Source organism: Myotis lucifugus, unplaced genomic scaffold (assembly GCF_000147115.1).
Source record: "Myotis lucifugus unplaced genomic scaffold, Myoluc2.0 scaffold_117, whole genome shotgun sequence".
Lineage (NCBI taxonomy): Eukaryota > Metazoa > Chordata > Mammalia > Chiroptera > Vespertilionidae > Myotis > Myotis lucifugus.
Genome location: NW_005871165.1, coordinates 932,382 through 955,781, shown reverse-complemented (window position 1 = coordinate 955,781; position 23,400 = coordinate 932,382). Strand labels below are relative to the sequence as shown.

The following is a 23,400-nucleotide window of genomic DNA, read 5'->3' as shown; positions in this document are numbered from 1 at the left end:
TGCATACATCACCGCAATGGTCCCAGACTTTGTGCGTCAGAATCACTGGGAGGGCTACTAACACACCCCCTGCAGGGTACCCCTCCCAGACCATCTAACTCAGTAAGTCTTGGGTTGGAGCTGAGACTTGGCATTTCTAATAAGTTCCCAATCTCACAAACGGCCCTTGTGATTCTTGCCTCCTGCTAAACTCCTAGTGGGGTTTCCTCCCACATTAAATAGAGTTGGCCTGCGTGACCAATGGGGTATTGTGGAAGTGATGGTGTGTGGCGTCCAAGACTAGGTTATAAAAGAAAGTGCAGTTTGGCACTTATTGTCTGGGTGGCTCGCTCAGAGGGAAGATGGCACCATGTGGTGAGAACAGTCAAGCAGTCGTGTGGAGAGACGCTCATGGTTGGCGCTGAAGCCTCCCACCAACAACCAGCAGCAACCTGCCAGCAGGTGACCGGGCTGCCTCAGAAACAGACCCTGCGGTCCTACTCAGAACTTCAGATGACTGCAGCCTCAGCCAGGATTCTGACTGCTATTTCATGAGAGACTTTAGTCTAGATCAGGGGTGGCCAACCCCTGGCACGCGTGCCAAACATGGCACGCCAGTAACTTTTGCTGGCACGCAAAACCCTCTCTTATAATCTTCCATTTACAATTGTGAATCTTTGTTCTCAGTGATGAATTTTGTTAAGTCTCATAATAGCAGTAGCCTGATGGATGAAAGTAGTAGCTCGTGCATATCTCTGAAGGTCACGAAATATAAACCTGATGTAAAATCTCTGTCATCAGTGATGCAGCAGCAAAAGTCCCACTGATAATATCAAATGGAGTCAGAAAGTTTTCTGTCAGACTATCAGTGTACATGTATACATTAAAAAATAAATGTATTTTTCATCATCATAGACTGTGTTTTTGTCGCTCGAATGAATTTTATTATTTCTTCAAGGTTCTTCATATATATACACCTTAAAAGATATCAAATAGGCGTAACATGTTCTCAAAAAATTAGGGTTGGCACACAGAAGAATTTTGAGTCAGAGATTTTGCTGGTTTTGGCACGCACTCACAAAAGGTTGCCCACCCCAGTCTAGAGTCTATAGAAAATATGAGGGATTCTAAATAGTTGTTGTTTTAGGACACTAAGTTTTGGGGAGACTTGTAAGGAAGTCAGAGATCATTAACAGGCCAGGTGATGCCGACATAGCTGGTCCTGGGATCACACTTTGAGAATGACTGCGTTGTTTTAACCCATGTACCTAGTATGCACCTGGCATATTGAATGCACTCAATATGTAGTATTTTAATTAGTTAATGAGTACATAGATGGGTGGATGAATGAATGAAGGTGAGACTTAAAGCTACAAATATTGGTTTGAAAAATGACATGACATCAGAGATATTTGGGGATGTTTGCTAAGAAAGGTCTATACAACCATGGTTTGCTGAGTGGCCCTGCCAGCGAAATCACCAGCTCAGAGAGCAGTCTCCATTCCAGCTCCCATGCTGCCCTCCAAGGACCTGGCAGGAAAAGAGCCTACACTATGTCTGTCCCCCTTGCTGCTGGCCAGAGCACCCATCTGCCCCTGCCTTTCGGTATCCATCAGGGATCCTTCATCCCTCTCTCTCTGCTCTCCTTTGTCAGCCCTTATCCCCCATTCTGTCCACTCCTCCTCTCCCTTTTACTCCTCAGATGCCCCTCTTCCTCAACAAGCCCCCGGGGAAATTCCCGCCTCCTCTGCTGCTGGCCCCATGAGGCCTCCTCCTCCTCCCCGCCTGGGTCCTGTGAGCTCCTCTACCTTCTCCCCACAAAGCAGTGCACAGTACAATGGCACAGATGTTTACCAATTGCTAGCACTAGGCTGGGTCTATAGACATAAATATGGCCCATTTACACATGAAAGATTTCCATTAAAGACTTCAAAGTGGCCTGGACCAGCATCTCTGTTTCAGCTAAAATCCCTCCATGCCACACTCCAAACCTCCTCAGAACCCCAACACACACACACACACGTACACACACACACACACACACACACACACACACACACACACAGCATTGCCTTCTCTTTGGGGCTGGTGTGGGTTTGGGGTTGTAACCACCGGCCTGAGCTATGCACCCCTCACCCAGAGGCAGAAACATGTAGAAAGTGTTGCAGTGCTCCCAGCAGTGGGGACTTTTCATCAAACCCTGGCCCAGGACAAATTCTTTGCTCCTCCAGATACTTGATTACTGTACTTGGAACTAGGCCCAGAGTCTCGGAAGAAAACTAGCTTTACTTGGCTGTTTGGCCAGCTCTCTCTTGTCCTGTTGGTCTCAGCCACTCGGCCCGAGCTGCAGACTTACCTGCCTCCCCGTGCTTCTGGCTGGAGGTCTGTGGGCAGCAATACTGAGGCTTCAGCTGGGATTCTGAGAAACATAAAGGCTGATATGCCTCAGAAGACGGAGGTGTCTCCTCATTTCTAAGCAGACCCGGGGATGCTGAGCCCTTTGTCTTCAGCGTTGTTGTGGTGTGGTTTAGTGGGTCTAAACCTTCTCCCCTCTGGGCCTCAGAGGTCATCCTCCAGGACACCCAGAGCCTCTAAGAGGCATGTGGTCAGCCTAGAGGGAGGGAGGTGAGACCAGCCTCAACTGGCAGCCCCTCCCCCAAGCCTTCCCCACTGTAGCTCTGGAGTTGCTCCTGGAGAAACTCTGAGTCCACGACGAGGCAGTCACATAGTCCCACAACGGGATAGACCACCAGTGTCCACTCAAGCGGCACCCACCCCATTCCAAATCATTCAGCCTTAGGTGTTCAGACTCCCGGAGTCGGACTTCCAGCCCCTGCTCTGGGGCTGCTTGCTGGCACCTCGTGCCAAGTAGGTCCAAATCAGAACACTTGCCTCCCCTCAATCTGCTCTCCCCACCATCTTTCTGTCTTAAGAATGACATTCCCATTCTCCAGCTATTCAAGCTAGAGGCCCAGGGTATGTCTTAGGCACCTTCTTCTCTCTCATTCCCGCCCCCGCCCCCATCCATTCTTTCACCAAGCCCAGAATATTCTGTCACCAAACTATATCTCAATCCATTTATATACGCAGGTTCATGGCAATAACAGAGAGATCTTCTGTCCCTTTGATTCCTGATAGTTCAAGCAAAACTATCATCTCTCAAGTGGACTCAGTCTAGTCTCAGTTCCCACACGTGTCCCCTTGTAACCTAGCCCCCTCGCCCCCAAGGAACTAGAATGAACAATCCAAAACCCAACCTGCTCACATCCTTCCCTGCTTAAAAAGTTCCACTCGCACCAAGAAAAAGAACAAATGTCCCAATCCCTTACAAGTCCCCTAAGACCTGTCATGTTCTGACCCCTGACCACCTCAGACCCCCTCCCAGGCCACATTGCCCTGTCATTCCTCCTCACCCGTCAGCCCAGCATCCCCAGTCCTCGGGCCTATGCTGCCCTTCATGCCTACAAGAGGACTCTGAGCCAGGTGTGCAGCGCGCATGCCTGGCCTGGCTAACTGTCCCTCAGGTCTTAGCTGAAAGAATTCACATCATCAGAGGCCTCCCTGACTCTAATCCAGATTTGATTCTTTGTTTTGGTCCCTCATGTTACCCTGTGCCTTTTCTTCACAGTTCACAATTACACCATTATGTGTGCAAAACTACGCTTCAGTTTCCTCGCCGGACTGTAAACTCCATGAGGGCAGTGGCCGTGTGTGTTTCTTTGTCCTTTTATTCCTACTTGGGGCACAAATATGAACAAGTCTCTGCCCCCGAGGAACTCGCACTCTCATGGTGAGGACACAGCCATGTTTGAAGGCATCCCGGCTTTGAGGTTTGACAGGTGGCAGGGACAGGACCAGGTTAGCACAGAGCGCTCCAGCCTCACAGAGGCGGTTGGCATCTGAAGGAGGTCGGTCAGGCCCGACCAGCAGGGCTCAGCGATTGAGTGTCAACCTATGAACCAGGAGGTTGAGGCACATGTCAGCATTGTGGGCTTGATGCCCAGTGGGGGCCATGTAGTAGCAGAAGGCAGCCAGTCAATGATTTGCTCTCATCATTGATGTTTCTATCTCTCTCCCCCTCCCTCTCTCTGAAATCAATAAAAATATATTTTAAAAAAATAAAAGAGATCGATCAAGATGCTGCTTATTTGGTCATGGTGCCTGTTGTTCCTACCACTCCTTCGGAGGGGCAGCTGCCCGCCCACGACCTGCCGAATGGGTCCTCGTGACCATGACTTCACCCAGACTGCCCTCTCCTGCCTCAGCTGATCGAATGGTAATTGGCACCTGACAGAGGTAGCCACTCCCCCGGCTCTCCGGCACGGCACGCAGAGCAGAGCTGCTCAAACTACCAGCCTCAGGACACCCCTGCATGCCTAAAAATTACCCGGGCCACAGAAAACTTATCTTATGTGGCTTACAGCTATTAATATTTATTAGATTTTTTAATTCTAAAAATATTACTTCACTTGAAAATAACAATAGTAAACCCTAATGTAAATAACGATCTTTATGAAAAACAATTTTCAAAAACAAATTAGTGAGAATGGCACTGTCTTACAGTTTTGCAAATCTCCCCCCGCTTACCAGAAGACAGATTCTCAGGTCTGCTGCTGTGCGAACCTTCTGCCATACATTGTTTGGGTTGATATAGATGCAGAAAACCCAGCCTCACACAACTACATGGTGGGAAAAGATGGGAGTGTATGACTAGTCTTTCAGATCATTGTGGATACTCTTTTTTGATACTTCATCAAAACTCAAGAAGACAGAATTTTTTCTGGTTAATTCTCACCTGAGGATATTGTTTTCCACTGATGCTTACAGAGAGTGGAAGGGAGAGGGGGAGGGGGAAAAGGAGAGAGAGAGAGAGAGAGAGAGAGAGAGAGAGAGAGAGAGAGAGAGAGAAACATCCACATGAGAAAGACACATCGATTGGTTGTCACCAACACGTGCTCCAGGCTGGGGCTGGGAGTCAAATCTGCAACCCAGATACGTGGCCTTGATAGGGAATTGAACCCACAACCCTTGGGTCCATGGGCCGACACCCAACACTCTCGGTCTATCAGTACTTTAACTGGATCTTTTACCCATGTATGATTATGTAACATCAAGTCTGTGTCACTGGGAAAACATTGGTTTACTGAATAATGTAGATTTTTCAAATAATGTATTTTATTATTCAATAATTTTAAAGCCACAGTCATTACTATCATCACCATTCAGAAAAGCCTTTAACTATTGGGTCGGCAAGGTCAGATGTCAAAACATCAGAAAATAAAAGGCCTGATTAAAGCAAATGCCTTCCTCCTGCCTGCAGCACCGGCCTGGCCACAGCAGGTGCTGGAGAAGACAGGCGAGCACAGGAAGAGCAGCGAGGGCTCTGAGGGTCCCGAGGCGGGAGATGTTGTTCAGATCATTTTCTCCCCCTGACGGGCAGGGAACAGGCCTAAGGGCAAGAAATCAGAAAGGGCCGTGCTGAGGAGGAAGGGAGGATCTTCAGAGCAGGAATTGTTTTAAGAGAGGGGTCATATCAGCCTGACCCTTCCCCCCTCAGGAGAGAGATGGGACAGCTGGGGAACCTGGAGAGACCAATGCCAGGGGCCTCCTCGGCTGCAGTGCTGAGCTGAACCGCTTGGTGGCGCCTTCCCAGGGCCCTGCACAGACCCATCGTGTCCTCCCATGCTTGCCAACACTACCCTCCCCGCTTTCCCATTCTGAAATGATGTGAAATGACTTGAAAGGCCTGGGATTCTGGGTAAGTGACTCATGCCTGTCCTTCCTAGAGCCTGGGCACACCTTCTATCCTTCTCTGGAGCCTGGCTGGTTGCCCAGGCCATCAATCAAAAAATTACTTACAAAAAAAATTTTTTTAATAAAATTACTTCCTATCTTTCTTGGAAGTAATTTTATTTAAAAAAAATTTTTTTTTGTAAGTAATTTTTTAATTCATGGCCTGGGGAAAAAATCAGTCTAAGAGGCCAAACATTTTCCCCATCCTTCCCACAACAACCAGGCTCTGAAAGGAATTGTAAATGACTTTCCTCTTGGCTGGCTAGTGAGATCTTGATCAGTTCAAGCCCAGAATGTTTGGGGATCAATATTCTCCCAGAGATGCCCCGGGTGCACATGGGAGGAGGAGTGAACTCGCTGGCAGGGCAGTGCTGGTTGTTCTCAAAAGCCGAGAGCTTCCGACACCGACTTTCACCTCACATTCACAGCCCTGACAGGGGGAGGAGAGTGCACTGGCCCCACTCTATCCAGGCAGGAACCTGAGGCTCAGAAAGGTCACACAGCTTGCCTGAGGTCAGGGCAAGAACTCTGGGTGGGGCAGGGGTGGGGGGGACATTTGGGCCTGGGTCCTCCTGGGTCCTCCTGGGAGACACTGGCACCTGCTCCTTGGATCAGGGAAAGAGCTGAACCTTCTTTCTGCTCAGGAGGCGGAGGGGGTGCAGAGAGCACAGGTTGTGGAACCTGTGTATCTGAATGCTGTCTCTGCCCCTCACTAGTTGTGTGAACTTGGCATATTACTTAACCTCTCTGAGCCTCAGTTTTCCCATGTAGACAACGGAAAACAGGCTACTTCCTTGCAGGGTTTTTGTAAAGATTCAGGGAACCAACATGGCTAATACGCATGGCTCAGTGCCTGATACAAAGGAGGTGTCCGCAGGCACTGGTTCCCTCCCTGCTCCATTAAGTAGGGATGACATGTGAAGTCCCCATCCAACACCCATCCCCAGGCCCCTGGTCAGGTCGGGGCAACTCCTTGCTTGTGGACGGACCTGAACTGGGCAAGGTCCCGGTAGCTGGTGGTTTGAGGTTTCTGAGCTGTAAGGAAGGGGTTCCAGGTCTCGGGGCATGATGTGTAATGCACAGGGCATGATGCATAACGCACGGGGCATGATGCATAACGCACGGGGCATGAGTGGAGCATGCGGAACCGGAGCAGAAAGCCTGGAGGGTCACTTGGGTGACCAAGGGCCCGGGAGGCTGCTGAGCCTCACAGAGGTGATTCCATGGGACCAGGCAGCTTCTCCGCACCTCCCGACTCCCCTTTTGCTCTTCCCTCTCCAAGAACTCCTTGCACACCTCCTTGATGATATTTTCATGCTCTGCCATGAACACCAAAGCTAAGCTCCATAAAATTCCTCCCAGCAGGAGATTCCTTCTGTTAATCCTGAAATAAACTCTTTCCAACGTAAAGGGGTGGGAGGTGGGGTGTGGCCACTCAGAGACCCGGCAAACAGGTCAGCTGCCACCTCAACCATGACCTGACTCTAGAGAGCACTGCTCCTGCCCAAACTGAGGCATCAGCATTACTCGAGGGGCTGGGCTCAGCATCTGGTTCTTAGGAAAATCCCTCTGGCCTCTTGGGACCTTCCGTTAATAGATTGGTTTGAAGTGACTGTCCCCTCCCTGCTCCTTGCTATCAATTTAGCCGTGTTGCCAATTCATTTTCATCCCAGGCTCCTCCTCCACATTTCAACTTCCTAACTTCCGTGGAGGCTTAATGAGCCGCTTCCCTGTACTTGGAAGGACCAATGCCAGAAAGCGGTGGGGTCTGAGGAGGATTCAGGAGCCAGGGTAATACCTCACCCAGCCTCAGCATCCCACCACCCTTTCTGCACTAGGTCTGTCCTGCCCTCTTTGTACTTCCTGTCTCACAGACCCGTTGGAGAATTTACTGCCTTCAGGACACCTGATAGCATCATGAATCCAGACCATGGATGGCTCAAGCCCAGCTCCAAAGAGTACATTTCAAATAAGTGCATATATATATGAAGTCCCCATCCATACCTGCACAGCATATTGCACAACTGTCCCTGAAACCCCATTCTGAGCATCACCAGAACACACACTCCATGACTAGCCCTGAGGGCGTTATTATAAAGGGACAAATGCAACATTCATTCCCAATTAAAATATGTTTGATCCCAGGGGTTTAATATGAATTCTCACCTTCACAAGGCACAAGAGAGCATAGTGATCAGGCATGCACATCTTGAAGTGAAAGTCAGACTGCAGTCAGAAGTGAATCCCAGCTCTGCAGCTCCCTAGCTGTGTGATTTGGGGCAAGTTGCTTAACCTCTTTGTGCCTCAATTTCCTCATCATTAAGATGGAAATAATAATAGCAATCATGTCCTAGAGTTGCTGCAAAGATAAAAAGGTGCTGGTATATATAAAGTATATAAAACAGTGCCCAGCACATAGTAGGTGCTCAGTAAAAGAAGCTGTTTAACAGTTTCACTTTGGCGGCTTCTGTACCTCCTGGAAACCCCATGAGCATATGCAGGAAGGAGCTTCCAGATGGATGCGAGTTCTCTCAATGTCCTCGCATTTGGCTTGGGCTCGCCCACAATGACCACAAATCATAGGTAAGTCAGGTACCAAGGTTAGACAAATGCTATGTGCTGTCTGTAGGAAAGGTGAGCCCAATGTAGCCAGCCCAGCCCCACTCCTGGTGGTTTGGATAGAAGCAGCTGTCAAGACCCACACTGAGAAAGTGAGTACTAATGAGCCCTAGTCGGCCATGACGAGGGCCACCTGCTGTCCCCAGTGAATGATCAACACAAATAAATTACATACTACCCTTCACTTTCAGGTTAGCAATCATCTCATATATCTTCAGCTTCCACGTGTGGCTTGGGGCTTCTCAATCTTCTATAAAATTTTGTTTAAAATATATTTTAATCTTCTACCAGTGGTGGGGAACCTTTTTCTTCTGCCAAGGGCCATTTGGATATTTATAACATCATTCATGGGCCATAATAAATTATCAGCTTAAAAATTAGCCTGCTATATTTGGTCAAACATTTAATTAACTCACCCCGAATGCCTTGGCAGGGCCAGACCAAATGATTTCATAGGCCTAATATGGCCCATGGGCTGGACGTTCCCCAGCCCTACACCATAAGGAGAATGAGTTATATACTTAAGTTGGGTCCATAGAGACTACCGCGCATCTCCTTTGGGATGCCAAAATGACATTTTATGAAGGCCCCTAAATCTCATTTTTCCTTGTTAATTAGAGAGTATCCTGAGAATAAAGTCAAGCTATGAAAATGTATTTCTATTTTCAACTAAACTTTAAAAGTCAGGATTTCTTGGTGCTCTGCAACTGTTGTGAACTGAATAGTTGAGTTCCCCCAAAATTCATGTGTTGAAGCCCTAACCCCCAATGTGATGTTATTTGGAAATGAAGCCTTTGGGACATAAATAGGTTTAGATGAGGGTGTTCCTGATGAGAAGAGGAAAAGAGACCAGAACTCTCTCTCTCTGGGTGAGGACCCAGCCAGGCAGGGAGGTCTCACCTGTAACCAAACCTGCCAGACCTTGATCTTGGGACTTTCCAGCCTCTAGAATTGCAAGAAAGCCATGTCCTGTTGTTTAAGCACCTCATCTACAGTATTTGGTTATGGTGGCTGAGCAAGACACATGTTAAGCATGTAAATCATGATGAAAATGGGTTATTTACCCGTTGTTGGTGCATGGAGCCCACCAAGCCATACACTTAGACTAGGAAATGAACTCATTCTTGTGCAGGCCTCTGAATGGCGTTTTCTCTCTTTAATCAAAGTGTGTCCTGAGACTAGAAGTCAAGCTGCGAGAAACCATTGCTATTAGCAACTGCTTAACCAAATATGTCAGATTTCTTAGCGCTATGCATCCAAAACCAAAATCTGGAAAGAAACTGGGTCTTGCAGCTGCTGTCACTCTGGAATTTGATGCATAGCCCTGACTTCAACTTCCCCTGCTCATCAGAACGACATCATCATGCACATTGGCTTTATACCAAGTAGGCATCACCAATCTGAAATTATAAAACAAATGCATACTAATAAAACATTGCTTTTTATCTCATATACTTAAGAGTTTCAAATAAAGATCTTATCTTTAGGAGGAGTTTGAGACCCTACTCTAAGGTATGCCAGTGCCCCCGGGCCCTGAACACCTCTCTCATATAACCTCTCAGTTACACACTCAGATACTCTCATTAAACATGACGGTGACTCTCTCCTGCTTGAGCTTCCAGTGGCTCCTCCCTATTTCCCATGAGACAAAGTACAGACTCTTGTTTGGCTCCATACATTCCCTGGGTCAGACCCTGCTCCGGGTCAACAATCATACAACTACCTACACAAAACTACTTGCTATTTCCCAGGAAAGTTAGGCATTTCATGCTGTTCCCTTGGCCAAGATGCCCTTGTTCTCTGTTCCCCTCCCAGCCCCAACCCCTCCGCTGCCCCAGCTTGGTTCTGACATTCATCAGTCAAGGCCCAACTAAGCAGACTCTCCTTAACCAGTCTGGCCTTACTCCCGCCCCTGTACTGAAAGGTGGTGTGTGCCTCTAAGCTCCATGGGACTGCGAGCTTCTACTGTGATCAAATCTATCTTTACATCTGCCACATGTGGTGTGCAATTCCACAGAAGGAAAGGAGGGTGGAGAGGTAGAGGGAAGAAGGAAAGGCAGGAGATGAGAAGGGAGTGGGGAGGGAGGAAAGAAGGGGTGGTCCGAGGCCAGCAGGACAGGTCTGACAGGCTGGGTCCTCATAGACTGTTCTGACAAGGTGGGCACAAAACTAGATGCAGCCTCTCATGCCAGGCCTGCCACCCCCTGTGAGCACGGAAGAAGCCCCCACACGAAGCCATGTTCTGGACTGCCTGTGCGACTTACTCGGCTCTTGCTCTTTTGAGATAGTTATACCTTTGATCTCATTTCAGTTTCCTGACAATAAAACTTATGAGGCAGTGTGACTTCTATTGTACAGATGAGGGACTGAGACCCAGAGACATGAAGTAACAGGCCAGGGTTAGAGACCAGGGTTCCAGAGAGAGCCTGATCTGACAGCTTGGAGGACACCAGGTGACTTACCTTTCTGTGCTGTGTGCCTGTGTGTGGGCACATACACACTCTGGCTGGGCACTGTGGGGGTGGGCCTCAGTTTTTTCTCTAAACCACCATTCAACCACGGCTAGCCACATTGTGAATTAGAGGCAGCTTTTCGTCTTGGGTTTTTTATTCTGCACAATAAGTTGGTATGGAAACCACACTGCTGAGGTTATGATCAAAACATCATTTGCCTCCACTGGTTTTCTTAAAAAATGATAGTAGGTAGGAAATGTCTACATCTACCACATCAGTTCCTTCTTGGCAACAAACATCTATCTGTAAATGGTTGTAAAGTAATTATAGCAAACTCCCAAAATCTTCCACATCTTTGTTCTTTTGTCAAATAAAAGAGATAGCTGGTCTTTAGTGTCTGCCTCCATCTAGATCATGCATACCTTGGAGACAGAACTATTGTACTCAGTCCTGGGTGCTCAAGGCTTGGATGGGCATGGGAGAACGGAGCAAACCCGCTTCGACTGGGTGAACATGAACTGGCAGATTGGACAACGCAGGTGAGAAACAACCTTTACATCTGCCTCGCTCTATGCAACCTTCACAGCCTTCTCATTGTTTGATTTTACTTGGTCTTCCCACCTGCTCTGCAAATTGAGCAGGACATATATCATCAGTTCCATTATGTAGAGGAGGAAATACAAACTTGGCGGGATTCCAGTGAGAGTGGGGTTCATTAACTGATGATGGAGGCCAGGTTAGAGCTCAGGCTGTGGGCTCCTGCCCAGCGCCTTTCTCTTCTCCCCTCCCAGGCTCTCCTAAATGCCTCCCACAAATACCTGACTGAGTGACAGGCTCTATGAGCACACCCTGTGCTTGCTCTTGGATGTGTTCTGTTTAAGAGCACTCCCTCACTGATTTAGTTTCCTATTAGTCTGCTAGGGCTGTCATAACAGAATACCAAGACTGCGGGGCTCAAACAATAGAGCCTCATAGTCCAAGATCAAGGTGCCATCTGGGTTGGTCGGTTTCTGGGGTGGATTCCCCTCTGGCTTGCAGATGGTAACTTCTTGCTGTGTCCTCACATGGCCTCTTCTCTGTGTGCACGAGGAGAGAGCTCTGATATCTGTTCCTCTTCTTCTAGGGACACCAATCCTATGGGGTCAGGGCCCCATCCTTATGACCTCCTTTAACCGTAATTACCTTCCTAAAGGCCCTATCTCCACATGCTGTCACACTGGGGATTGGGGCTTCAGCACAAGCACTTTGGGGGGGGGGGGGCGGGCAACGGAATACAATTCATTCCAAATTTAGTCCAGGCCTCTCTAAAAGGCACGTGGATTCATTTCCAGCTCCTCTCCCACAGACTTTTCCTGCCCCAATACTTCCATATTTCTAATTAGCTTTGACTCGCCTTAGTTTTTACTGAACTCTGCTCTGTGAGATTGTTCTGATCCATTGGTACACTGGAGTTTTTCCTCATGTTTATTTCGGTTCATTTCTGAGAGGCACCTGAGTGGGGATCATCATGAATCATCCTGGGTATTTTTCATTGAGTGGGAGCCCAGGGGGCGCCATGGTGCTGGGCTGACCTGGAAGTGGAGCTCCCTGAACTGTGGCTGAGGTGCTTGATGGGACTCTGGAGGAGTGGGGTACACAGGAGAGAGAGTCCACTTCTGTCACCTTACCTCTGTCTGACTTGATGGGCAGAAGTAAATTTCAGCTCCTATGAGACCAGACAACAGGAGTCGACCTGCCCTGAGCAGCCCCCCCCCCCCCCCAGAGGACCCTGTCCTGCAGGCCAAGATTGGGGTGAGGCAGGAGCCAACTTGCCCTTGTGTGACCCTGACAGTGACACCCGCTTGCCTCACCCTAATCCCAGCCTTGCTGTCCTGGCCCTTTTGACCAGACCTTCCCTTAGGGGAGAAGCTCACAGAGCTGAAATAATGTGCCCACGTGGGCCCACAAGCTCCCTTCTAGGCCCTGAATTCAAGAGGCCTTGAGACTGCACAGCCTCTGTCCCTGAGGGCAGACCCACCCCACTGCTGGGCCTACCCTAAGGAGGGGAGTGTCCACATGGCTGCCACAGGCCAGGTGTAGCAGGGGATGGACCAGGGAGTGGGAGAGAAGGGAGCCACAGCTGGCTCTCCCCATCCTGCATGAGCCCGGACAGAGTCCAGGGATTCAAGGATTCTAAATTTGAACCTGGACTTCCACATCCTTAACAGGGAATGTTTGTCATGGCAAGAGGAGAGGGCATTTTTAATTTAACCGTTTGCTAGTTGGACGTGTTACTTCTAACTGTTTACACATAGGGCATGTGCCTTCCACCCACACTCGTGCCCCAAGCCCCACAATGTTAAAGAGGGCCTGGGGAAGCAGTCCTGAAAGGATGACTTCAGATTCAGAAGCCCGTGTGGAAAATGACCACACAGGCGCGCGCACACACACACACACACACACACACACACACACACTACTACAGGTCTGTATTTCTAATATATGGCTGCCTGATTAATTCTTTCTAGTAATTTACGACCATGCCTGCCAGGATAAAGCATTGAGCCAGTGTGTGAGCATGTGAGTGTGTGTGTGTAGAGGGGGATAATTAGTGTGGCAGCCTCAAAAGATGAGGACATTTTTGATGAGAAAGAAGTATGGTACTCTGTGTGAGAATTTCCCTGACATTGGCCCTGAAGGGGGCAGCTAAAGGTGGTGGGGCCCTGTCTATGGAAACTGGCCAGAATCTCCACCAACTCTGCCTTCAGGGTTAGGGAAGAGATTCTGTAGAACCTTCCCCAGACCCTCACATCCTCCTCCTTCCCCAGGTCCTTTAAGTCCCCCACAAGACACACCTGTACACACAAATCACACAGACATGCACATGAAACACATACCAACCCAAACAGATACACACACATACACAGATACACACACACACACACACACACACACACCGATCGTATCAATGCCTGGGGCCCTCTTCAGGGCTGGGGTTTCCTCTCTTCTACTACCTTCCAACACCAGTTTTGACCTATTAGGATTAATTGTACAAGGAGTGGCCAATCTTTGCATGGCCCCAGGAACAGTATAATGTGTGGACAAAAAAGGGACCACATGCTAACCTGACAAGCTCAGGGAAGGCCTGCATGGCAGTCTTGCAAAATCAAAGACCTAAAGTAACCACAACGGATGGTCTGAAATTAAAACTTTAACAAAAAGCAATTTATAGCGGGTAATCATGTCATAGGCCAGTATCTTTCCTGACAAAGGTCAATCTTTACCTTCAGTGAGTCTATTGTGTTTTTGCATCTAAGATAACATACCTGTGAAATGTCAGGGTAATTTGTAACTTCCCTTTTTCCAGACCCCCTCAGAGCACAACCAAATGCGCCTGGATGCCAGGAAGGAGACCATAAATTCCTCCATTGTTATTGTTATCCTGCTCATAGTTGACTGTTAACTATCTTATACTCACCTAAGTAAAAGGCGGTATATGTCGAGATTAAAAATGGTGGCAGAGTAAGTGGATGCTGCACAGACATGCTCCCAGGAACAAACTAAAATTACAACTGAAATAAAGAAAAACTTCATGAATAATCAATGGAAGACTCGATGGAGAGAACCCTGATAACCAGGACCAAAAGTGGAGACCACATAGAGACTGGTAGGAGAGGCGGAGGCGCAAAAGGGCTGGCCAGGCTCCCACAGACAGCAACTGAAGTTCTGGAGAGATATCTCAGCTGACAGGGGTTGCCACTGAGAACTCTGGGTTCTAATCTCCAAGATGGGCCCCACAGCAGAGAGCACCAAAACTGAGAAGGGACCCACAAAACATCTGCCTGTGAAAAGCAGCAGGGTTGCTGTCTGCCAGGGAGAGACAGTTGGAAATTCAGGCACCCTCCTCCTAAAGGGCCAATGCACAAAATTCCCAGTAGGCCACCCACCTTGTGCTCCAGCAGAGGGAGGGCAGAGTGGACTGGAGCTGTGCAAGCAGAAGCCAGGATTGGGGACTCTGGGGTTAGAGCTCAGAAGGCAGACACCCCGGTTTCATGTGCTGAGTCATTCCCTCACACTGCGGAAATCATCTTTCTCACATAGACATTTGCTATACAGGCAGCCTTGCCTGTGGGGAAGACAGTTGACCCACCCTATTGGAAAACAATTTGCCCTAAGGTGCGGAGTTGCTGAGTCCTATTAAGAGACTGAGAATAATTAGCCTCTAGGCAGAAGCAAATGCCCCACCCTGTTGAAAAACAAAACTTTTGCCACATGTGAGTACAATTGCCTAATCCAATACAAGATGGATTCCTCTCACAGGATAGTCAGAGGCGGTCTCTGGTGGCTTTGAGTCTTTGCCTAACCTAATTAGTCAGAAACAATGTTTGACACTGTCCTGCACTAGAGATTGAGAGGCATAACAGATCTACCTAATATATAGTCTATCATTTTACTTTTTATCCAATCCCAGAGGTTTCTCTACTTTGCTTTCTCCCACCTTCCTAACCTATCACCAATAGATTTCATGTAACCCAATTATCTCCTCTTTTGATTATAATGTATAAAACAAAGTGAAAAACTGCCATTCTCTGGAGCTTTATCCCAATCTATTGAGATTCTGTTTCCCAGCAATTGTTGACAGTTTGGCTCAAATAAACTCACAAAAATTCTTTACAGGTTTAAATGTTTTTTATGAGCAAATAGCAGCAAGAAATGGCTTGTATAGCTTTGGGTATGCATGCACAGTTAGCACTGGACCCTGCCAAAGTCCATTTCAGCTCAAAGTTTCCAAGTGCTAACCCCAGCCCAGGCCCACCTAGCCCATCCCAGGCTCGGCCATGATAAAAACTATTTCTCCATGGTTCCCATTGTCAGGACCATGAGTGACAGATAGCCCAACCCAAGGTCCTTTCCTCTGGGAGACCCATTTGCAGCACACCCTGTTAGGCCTTCTGTGTTAAAACCAGCACAATCCTGATCAAACGGAGAAGGTGCAGGCACTGAGGGGATGTGGGGAAGGATCCTCCATCGCTAGGCCTGCACATGGCTCGGGACAGAGGAGGCATGGACCCAAGCCTGCGAAGTTATGCAAGCCGAAACTTCCCTCACTGCTCCGCCTCCTGTGTGGGGAAGTGCTGGTGGGCAGAGGGCTCTGTGACCAGCTGGGAACTATCCAGGGAAAAGGCTCAGAATGAAAGTGCCCTGGTCTCCGAGGAGGGAGGAGGAAATTCCCTCATTGGTTTGAGGAGGCTGAGGCTGAAGGAGCCAGGGAGCAGTTGAGAGCCGTGCCAGATCAAGGGTTTGACTTGTGCTCAAACCCTTGCCAGGGCACAAACACTGGGCAGAAGGGCACAGGGGCAAATGGCTTTAACATCTGTTGCGTGGAGCTTCTGCTCCCAGGGACCCGGAGGGGAGACCTGGAGGGGAGAGCTGGAGTGTTATCCTGTGTGGCCTGATCTGGAGCACACCTGCTCCTTCAGGCCTGTCCCAGGGGACAGGCTCTGCTCCCCAGGGGTCCTAGCTGGAAGCTATGGGCCGGCCGAGGTCTCAGAGGCGCCAGAGGTTTGAGTTACACTGGCCTGACAAGGCAGGTCCCGTGGAGGTCACCTGACCCAGATGCCTCATTTGACAGGTGCAAGACCAAACTCCAGGGAGGCTGAGTCAGTAGCTCAGGGCAGCACATTTGCAGGTGGTTAGAGCCCCAGACTCTCCACCACGGGGTGCCACAGCCAAAGGGACCTTGGCAGGGGAAGCTGAGGAGCCTGGGCCCGGGCTGTGAAGCCCCTGCCCTCTGGGGGCCCCCTGCGCCCTCCGGAGCCAGGACTCCGCTCTCCATCCTGTGAGCCTCCAGTTCGGTCTCTCCAGCACCAACTCACGTGAAACCGTCCAGCGGGTCCCAGACTGCTCTCCGGGGGCCTCCAGGCACTGTGCCAGCTGTGCCGCCTCTCCCTCTCCCAGCCTTGGCATGTGTAAGAAAGCCAGCCTCACCCTCAGGAGTAGGAGGCTATTTCCCACCTTCCCAGAGGTGGGGGAGTCGAGGTGCAGTTTACAGAGTCTGCAATCAGTTTAGCAGGAAGCAGGGGCCGAGGGTGCGGCTAATGCAGATGTATTCTGGGCTGCCTGAGTGGGGAGGTCGGGAGGGACCCAGGATGCTGAGGGAGGTGGGAGAGTGGGAGGAGATGCAGGTGAGTTCTCTTTTGAGAGGGCAGAAGCGAGAGAAAAACAATGGGAAGACTGAGGGAAACCGTCTTCTGTTTTGTCCTACTGTGCGGGAGCCCAGCACTTCCAAAAACAAAATGCAGAGAAGAGCCTGAGGAACGTTCTGAGGGATGACAGGGCTGCCCCTGTTTGCAGCAGCCCTTCTAGGAAAAGCAGGACCGAGCGATGGAAGAGAGAAGGGCTCTCCCCGGACAGGGCGGCCAGAAGCCATCCAGGGAAAGCCTCAGGAGGCTGGCACTGTGCCCAGGCCGGTGAGATGCTGAGTCCTCGGGAGGAGACCACAGGCCTCCCGCACACAGAGAGGCCTTGACTCACTCAACAAGAGGCGCTTGAAACTTGCTTAGCGTTTACCGAACCCCCGCAGCTTCCTGCCTGGCTGGCCGCTAATAGTTCATGGCAAGTAAGTCTCTGCTCCAATAAGGCAGCGGCTTCTCTGCCTCTGCATTCCCTACAAGCTTAACACAGCTGGGCACCCACCTGGTCCTCATTCAAATCCTTCTGGACCTGAATCTCCCACCTTTCCTTGCCCCCATCTCCACCCCTGCACTCCCACGGCCAGCCCTGGAATGCACCCACGCCTCCCCACTTTCCTAAGGCCTGGAGAGGCAGATGTCAATAGGAGGGCAGGTCAGAGCCTCGGAGTCTGCACATCTGCCTGGTCTGCTGGCAGGAGCTCCTATCGGCAAGCAGGGACTCGCTGTCCGCAAACTCTCTCAGCAGGTTCCCTTTATCCTCCTCCTGTGAAGATGCTCATTGGTAACATTTGAGTCAGGCCCTGAATCTCATGGAGAACTGGGATCGGTTAGAACTTGACCTGAGGGTCTCCAGTAGGAGCCAGGTTTTGATGACCTCGCCTAGAGAAAGTATCACTGCAGGCAGGTGAGTATGCCAGGTTCCTTCCGATTGTACACTTCTCCTTAATTCATGTGCCAACAGTGATGTGGATTTGGAGTCAAAAACCTAGGTCACATTTGGGCCCTGACACTTACTAGCTGGCTGGCCTCGGAAAGTCACTTAATCTTTCTGAACCAATTTTCTTGCTTATAAAACGGGCACAATAACAGTATCTTCACCACACAGATGTTGTGAGGTTTAAATGAGATGCCACATGCGAGCAGGACTGATAAACTGTGAAGTAGTATTCAAATGTTACTAATTACTAACAGGTCATAATGACTGCAATCAACAAAAACCTCCCTTTACATAAGCAAATGCTCATGGGTGACATCAGAAACACACAAAAGATCATAGTTGATGGACCCGCTGGTGACTCCTCCCTGCCCAGGGCATCCGCTGCCCTGAAGCTGTACCGCAGGGGGTGGTGAGTGCTCCCAGCAGACCTGCAGCCCCTCCCGGATCCAGAGACAATGCAGGAGGCCCTGGTCCAGAACAGGAAGCAGACCCTCCAGGAATGAATATTCATTTCTACCACTCCTTTAAACATGCTGATAAACTCATGGAAACACTGTGCTACAGGCTAATTGCACTTCCTTGGGTAAGCACCATAAAAAATCCATTGCAGTTTTTAGAAACAAGATGCCAATTGCATTTCAATTGCTCAAGAGGAGAGCCCGGAGAAGCTTAACCAGGAAAGTGCTGAGCATCACCGCAGAAGGAAAGCTCCCCAAGCCCCAAGGCTCGGTTCTGGAACAGGAGCTAAGAGCTAAGGAGAGATGGGTCTTGTGGGGAAGCCAGAACTCCCTGAGACAGCGGTGACTTACATGTTTCTCAGACTTGCATCATCTCAGCACCGAGGGGGCTGGGCAGCATCCTGCACGCAGCTTTAACAAATGTAAAGAATTAAATAAGTACATGCCAAAAGTCTAGAGAGATGAGCAGGAGTCAGTTCGTAATTCTACCCATTAATGAGAGAGAGAGAGAGAGAGAGAGAGAGAGAGAGAGAGAGAGACTGAACAGTTACCATACAACCCTTTCATTAAAAGAGTTCCTTTAATAAAAGAACTCCTTGGACCAGTTCACAGAACTGTCATTTAAAACCAACACCCTATTCCAACACCAACCAGAGTGTCCTTCCAGTGTCCCCACTCCTACCCCTGCCCCAACAGGGCCAGTCAGAGCCAGGTAAGAGCAGGAAGTAGGTGAGACCAACCATGGAGAGTGGGGAGGATCCTGACTCCATGGGCTTAATCTGGACTGTCCAACCTTGACCCCATCTCCCAGGAGCCTCCAGGGCCAGGGGCTCCTCTAAGGAGGCACTGCTCTCACCACCACCCACCTGAGAGCACAGGGAGAAGGCAGGCCCAGGGTATCCCTGAGCATCCTCCCAAGTGATGGGCACAGGGGCTGGGAGGGGAGAGGGCAGGAGGCAGCTTCCAGCTGCTTCCAGCAGCCCCTTCCGCTCCAGCTCCTCCCCCACGTCCATCGGCTCCCCCATGGTCCCAACCTTGACCATCCTTCCTCTTGTCGCTAGGGCTCTCTGGTGAGATAGAGGGTCTAGAAATCAGGACCCAAGGGGAGAGGCCCTACCCCCAGAGGCTGGCCAGTGGGTGGCCACTGTGTCGTGTGCGGTAATAGGATACATGTATCCATATCTTCTGCATCGGGGTCCGCTTCTCCTCCAGTTAGTGGACCTGCCAGAGACCCCAAAACAGGAGGCTGCTCTGCAGTGAGGAGGAGGAAAGGGCAGGGCTGGGGGAGGGAGTCCTGAGCTGACAGAGAAGGGACCTGGATCCACCCACTAGCGGAGTAACTTTTATTTTAATAAACCACTTAACCATTCAGAACCTGCATTTCTACTTCTATCAAGTGGGCTAACAACACTCGCTTCTTTGGGCTTTTTGTAAGGTTTGAGTGAGGAGTTGGAGGCACGTGTCCCCCGTAATCCATCAGGCTTGTTATCCACCACCCACGCCATGCCCGACCTGCAGAGTTTTCCCTCGCCACGCCTTGCCTTTGTACCGTACTGGATACAAATAACGTGTTTCTATACACATTATCTCACTAGGCCCTCCCTCGGAACAGATGGAGGTGAGTGACTTGCCCAGTGTCACACAGGAATGAGTTGCCAAACCCAAACTGCTAAACACTGAGCTCTGCCCCCAGCGTGGGGAATGCAGGCACTAGTAACTGCCTTAGAAACCAGAGGCCAGTGGTGGTCATCAATACATAGAGAAGCCCAGGCTCACTCGCTCCAACCTAGGACTCCGCAGGCCGTGTACAGCTCTTGCCATATTTAATCCTCACACTAGCATGCAAGGGCGCCACGATGGCTATTACCCAGCAACGGAGGTTTACCAAGTTAGGAACTTGCCAAAGGTCACCCGGTCAATGGCAGATCGGGGCTATAACACACACTCAGGCCGGCTTTTCCCCAGCCAGTGCTTACGTGGGTGGGTAGAAATCCAGTGGATTCAGCGTTCTCTGCATCATTTCCTTTTCCTCTTACTCTGGGGAGCATTCCTTTGCCCCTCCCCCACCCCAGCCAGGCCCAGGCCTAAGGAGTAAGGGCCACAGTTTCTGAGGGACAGGTCCTTTACAAACCTCCCCTCCCCACCCTGGCCCCACACTCACCCGCACCATGTCATGGATCCAGTCCAAAAGCTCAGCAACCCTGGCATAGACCTCAGGGTGCTTGGGCTCTGCACAGCCCCGGCCCCAGCTGACCACCCCTCCGAGGCATCATGTGCCCCCATCTGGGCACACCAGGTCCTCCCTTGCCCCCCAAATCTCCCCAACCCCCACTATCCCCCTGAAGTGTCCAAGCACAGAGACCAGAGAAACAGGCAGTCAGTCCTTCCAGGTGAAGGGGCACCAGGCCTTCCCGGGGAGCAGACCCTCCATTCTGGCCCCTCCTGCTTCCAGCATAGATCCCGTCTTGCCTCAGCCTCCTAGACTGGCTGCTCAGGCCAGGGACCCAGCCACAGCAAGACACCACCCCCACCTTCCTCCTTGGCCCCCTTGCTGCCACACCTGGCAGGCATCAGCCCTCCTGTTCAGGTAGCTGGCACACAGCACGGGGGCAGCCCCATTATACACGCGGATGCTGTTGCAGAGCTGGGTGCTGAGCAGCAGCACTACCGTGTCCTGCAGCGTGTCCTGCAGCGTGTCCCAGCCATGGGCTGCAGGAGGCAGACATGAAGATGAAGGGGCACAGAGCAAGGCCACAGGGTGTAAAGCAAGGTCCAGGAACACAGAGGCCTTGGAGCACAGTGTCCCCAAGACTTGGGGGCTGGGAGTAAAGAGGAGTAGACTTCACTCACACATGCACCCTGAATGCTGAGGCCTGGGCACTGCTGGAACAAGGAGAGCAAAAGTAAAGGGCCTGAGTTTAGGGCAAACTCAGGGGTTATAATTTCAGAGAGACCCACACAGGGGAGACTGCTTAAGGCTGGCAGGTCCTCCTCCCTTCTCAAACAGTCCCGGTTCTTGGTCTCCACCAGCCAGGCCTCCGCTGGGGGTGGGGGTGGGGGTGGGGGGGCTGTGGGTTGTGCACTGTACCACCTCGAGGGTCCCACTCACACAAAGGACAATGTGTAGAATGCAGTGGCATGGCGCCCTCTAGGGCTGAGTACAGGCTGCACACCCCCCACCCGGGCACTGAGGAAAAGTGCAAATTCTCCTGGGTGTTTGTACCCAGCTTGTCCTACTGTGAACTCATTTGGGGTTTTCCCCAGGGTGTTTTGGCTTCTTGGGGCATTGTTCCCAAAATGCCCGACAGGTGAAGTCCACACATGTTCTCAGGTAGAATGCAGGCATGCATTAACGAAACACAGGCACCTGGGGAGAGAGTAGCTCCCTTTCCCTTCTCATTCAGTCCCCCCAACCACCTCCAGGAGAAAGACTCCATCCGGTGCCCCTCTGTGCCTCTCTCAATGCCTGTCACCCTGCACTGAAACACAGAGAGCAGGCCCGGCCGAGCAGTTCTGCTGGCAGCCCCTGGCGGGAGCCAGAACACTGTTCTGTTGTCCTGTGTGCTTTGTGGCAACCTATTCACTGGAAGTAACACTGGCTCTCCAGTCAGGTAAGAACTTAAAGTTCTCCTCTCAAGTATATTTAAGTCAATTTAGAAACAGTCACTCTTGAACAACAGCTCAGAGAGTACCCACATATAATATGAAAGAAATACAGCAACAACTTCTTTTCGGGAAACCCCAGGGTACAGGTAGCAGTGGGATGGAGGAGTGCTGAGTGTTTGTCAGTGTGTGCACATGAATGTGTATGGTGTGAGTGTGTGCCCAGGAGTGAGTGTGTTTGGTGTGTGTGTGCATGGGAGTGTGCATGAGTGTGTATGGAGTATTGTGCGTGTCTATGGTGTGAGCGTGTGTGCGTGGGAATGTGCGTGTGCATGGAAGTGAGTTGCGTGAGCATGTACTGTGTGAGTGTATGTGTTTATAGGGGAGTGTGCATGTGCACATGTGTGCTGAGGAGCCCTGGCCCTGGAGTCACATGGACTTGAGAGTCACTTCCCTCACTAAACTTGGTGTCCTAGCTGTATGTACCTGCCTCATCTACCTGACAGGACTGTTATGAGGAATGAGTGGAAGAATATTTGGAAAAATAGAAGAAATCTTATTAATTGTAACATGCCACTGTTGGCTGGGACCTGGCACACGCCTGCAGACAGGGTGGAGCGGCTGTTGGTAGATGAAACAACTGCAAAGCTCTTCTAAGGACATCCAGGCAAATCCCGCCGCAGCCCAGCATGAAAAGGGCCAGCCCTCCGTCCCCACAAGAGCAGGTGGGAGAGTTGGTGCAACATCAGGTCCAGTCGATGCTGAAGTTCACCATGTGACCAAATGCACTGAATACTTTACCGTTTACAGCGCTGGGAGGAACCCTCAGAAGTCAGCCCCGCTGCCGGCCCTCCCAGCGTGTGCCTCTCTCACCACAGCCTGCACCTGCCGCCCAGGGCCAGCACCTCACCTGAGAAATTGAGCCGCAGGAGAGCAACGTCGTAGTTGTAATTCCGAGCACTGTAGAGGGTGGGGGATGACCCTCTCCGCCACAGGTCCTCATGGGGTCTGACCACACTGTGGCTGACCAGCCCCGCATGGACCCGCCAGCTGGACAGGCGGGCCAGCCTGAAACTGCACACAGGAGCCATGCTGACCGGGGAAGCCAGGGCAGAAAAAGTTGACATGAGTGAGGTGGCGGGTGGAGGAGCCGGCCAGAGTGGGGACCCCCACCACAGATTGCAAGCTCCCAGAACCCATGCTTCTTAGTCTCCCCTCGCAGCTGGCAAGACACTGGGCTGTTTGAGGGATACTATCCTGGCTTCAGTTGGTGTTAAAGAGTTCTGATAGCAAGAACTAAAGGTAATTTGTGCCTCCAGGTGGTATAAATTCCAAACCAACAGGCTTTACTATACATATACAAAAATTCAAAGATCCACACAGCC

At 50.6% G+C, this 23,400-nt stretch overlaps 1 protein-coding gene across 1 annotated transcript; it reads right to left on the bottom strand.

Moving 5' to 3' along the window:
- Nucleotides 1-17,654: 17,654 nt before the first annotated feature.
- On the bottom strand, nucleotides 17,655-23,106 carry TMPRSS5 (transmembrane serine protease 5). Its single transcript, XM_023757928.1, is given in 5 exon segments — nucleotides 17,655-17,780; nucleotides 19,153-19,278; nucleotides 20,574-20,715; nucleotides 20,944-21,121; nucleotides 22,926-23,106. Coding segments are annotated over 5 exon segments (753 nt in total).
- Nucleotides 23,107-23,400: the final 294 nt, after the last annotated feature.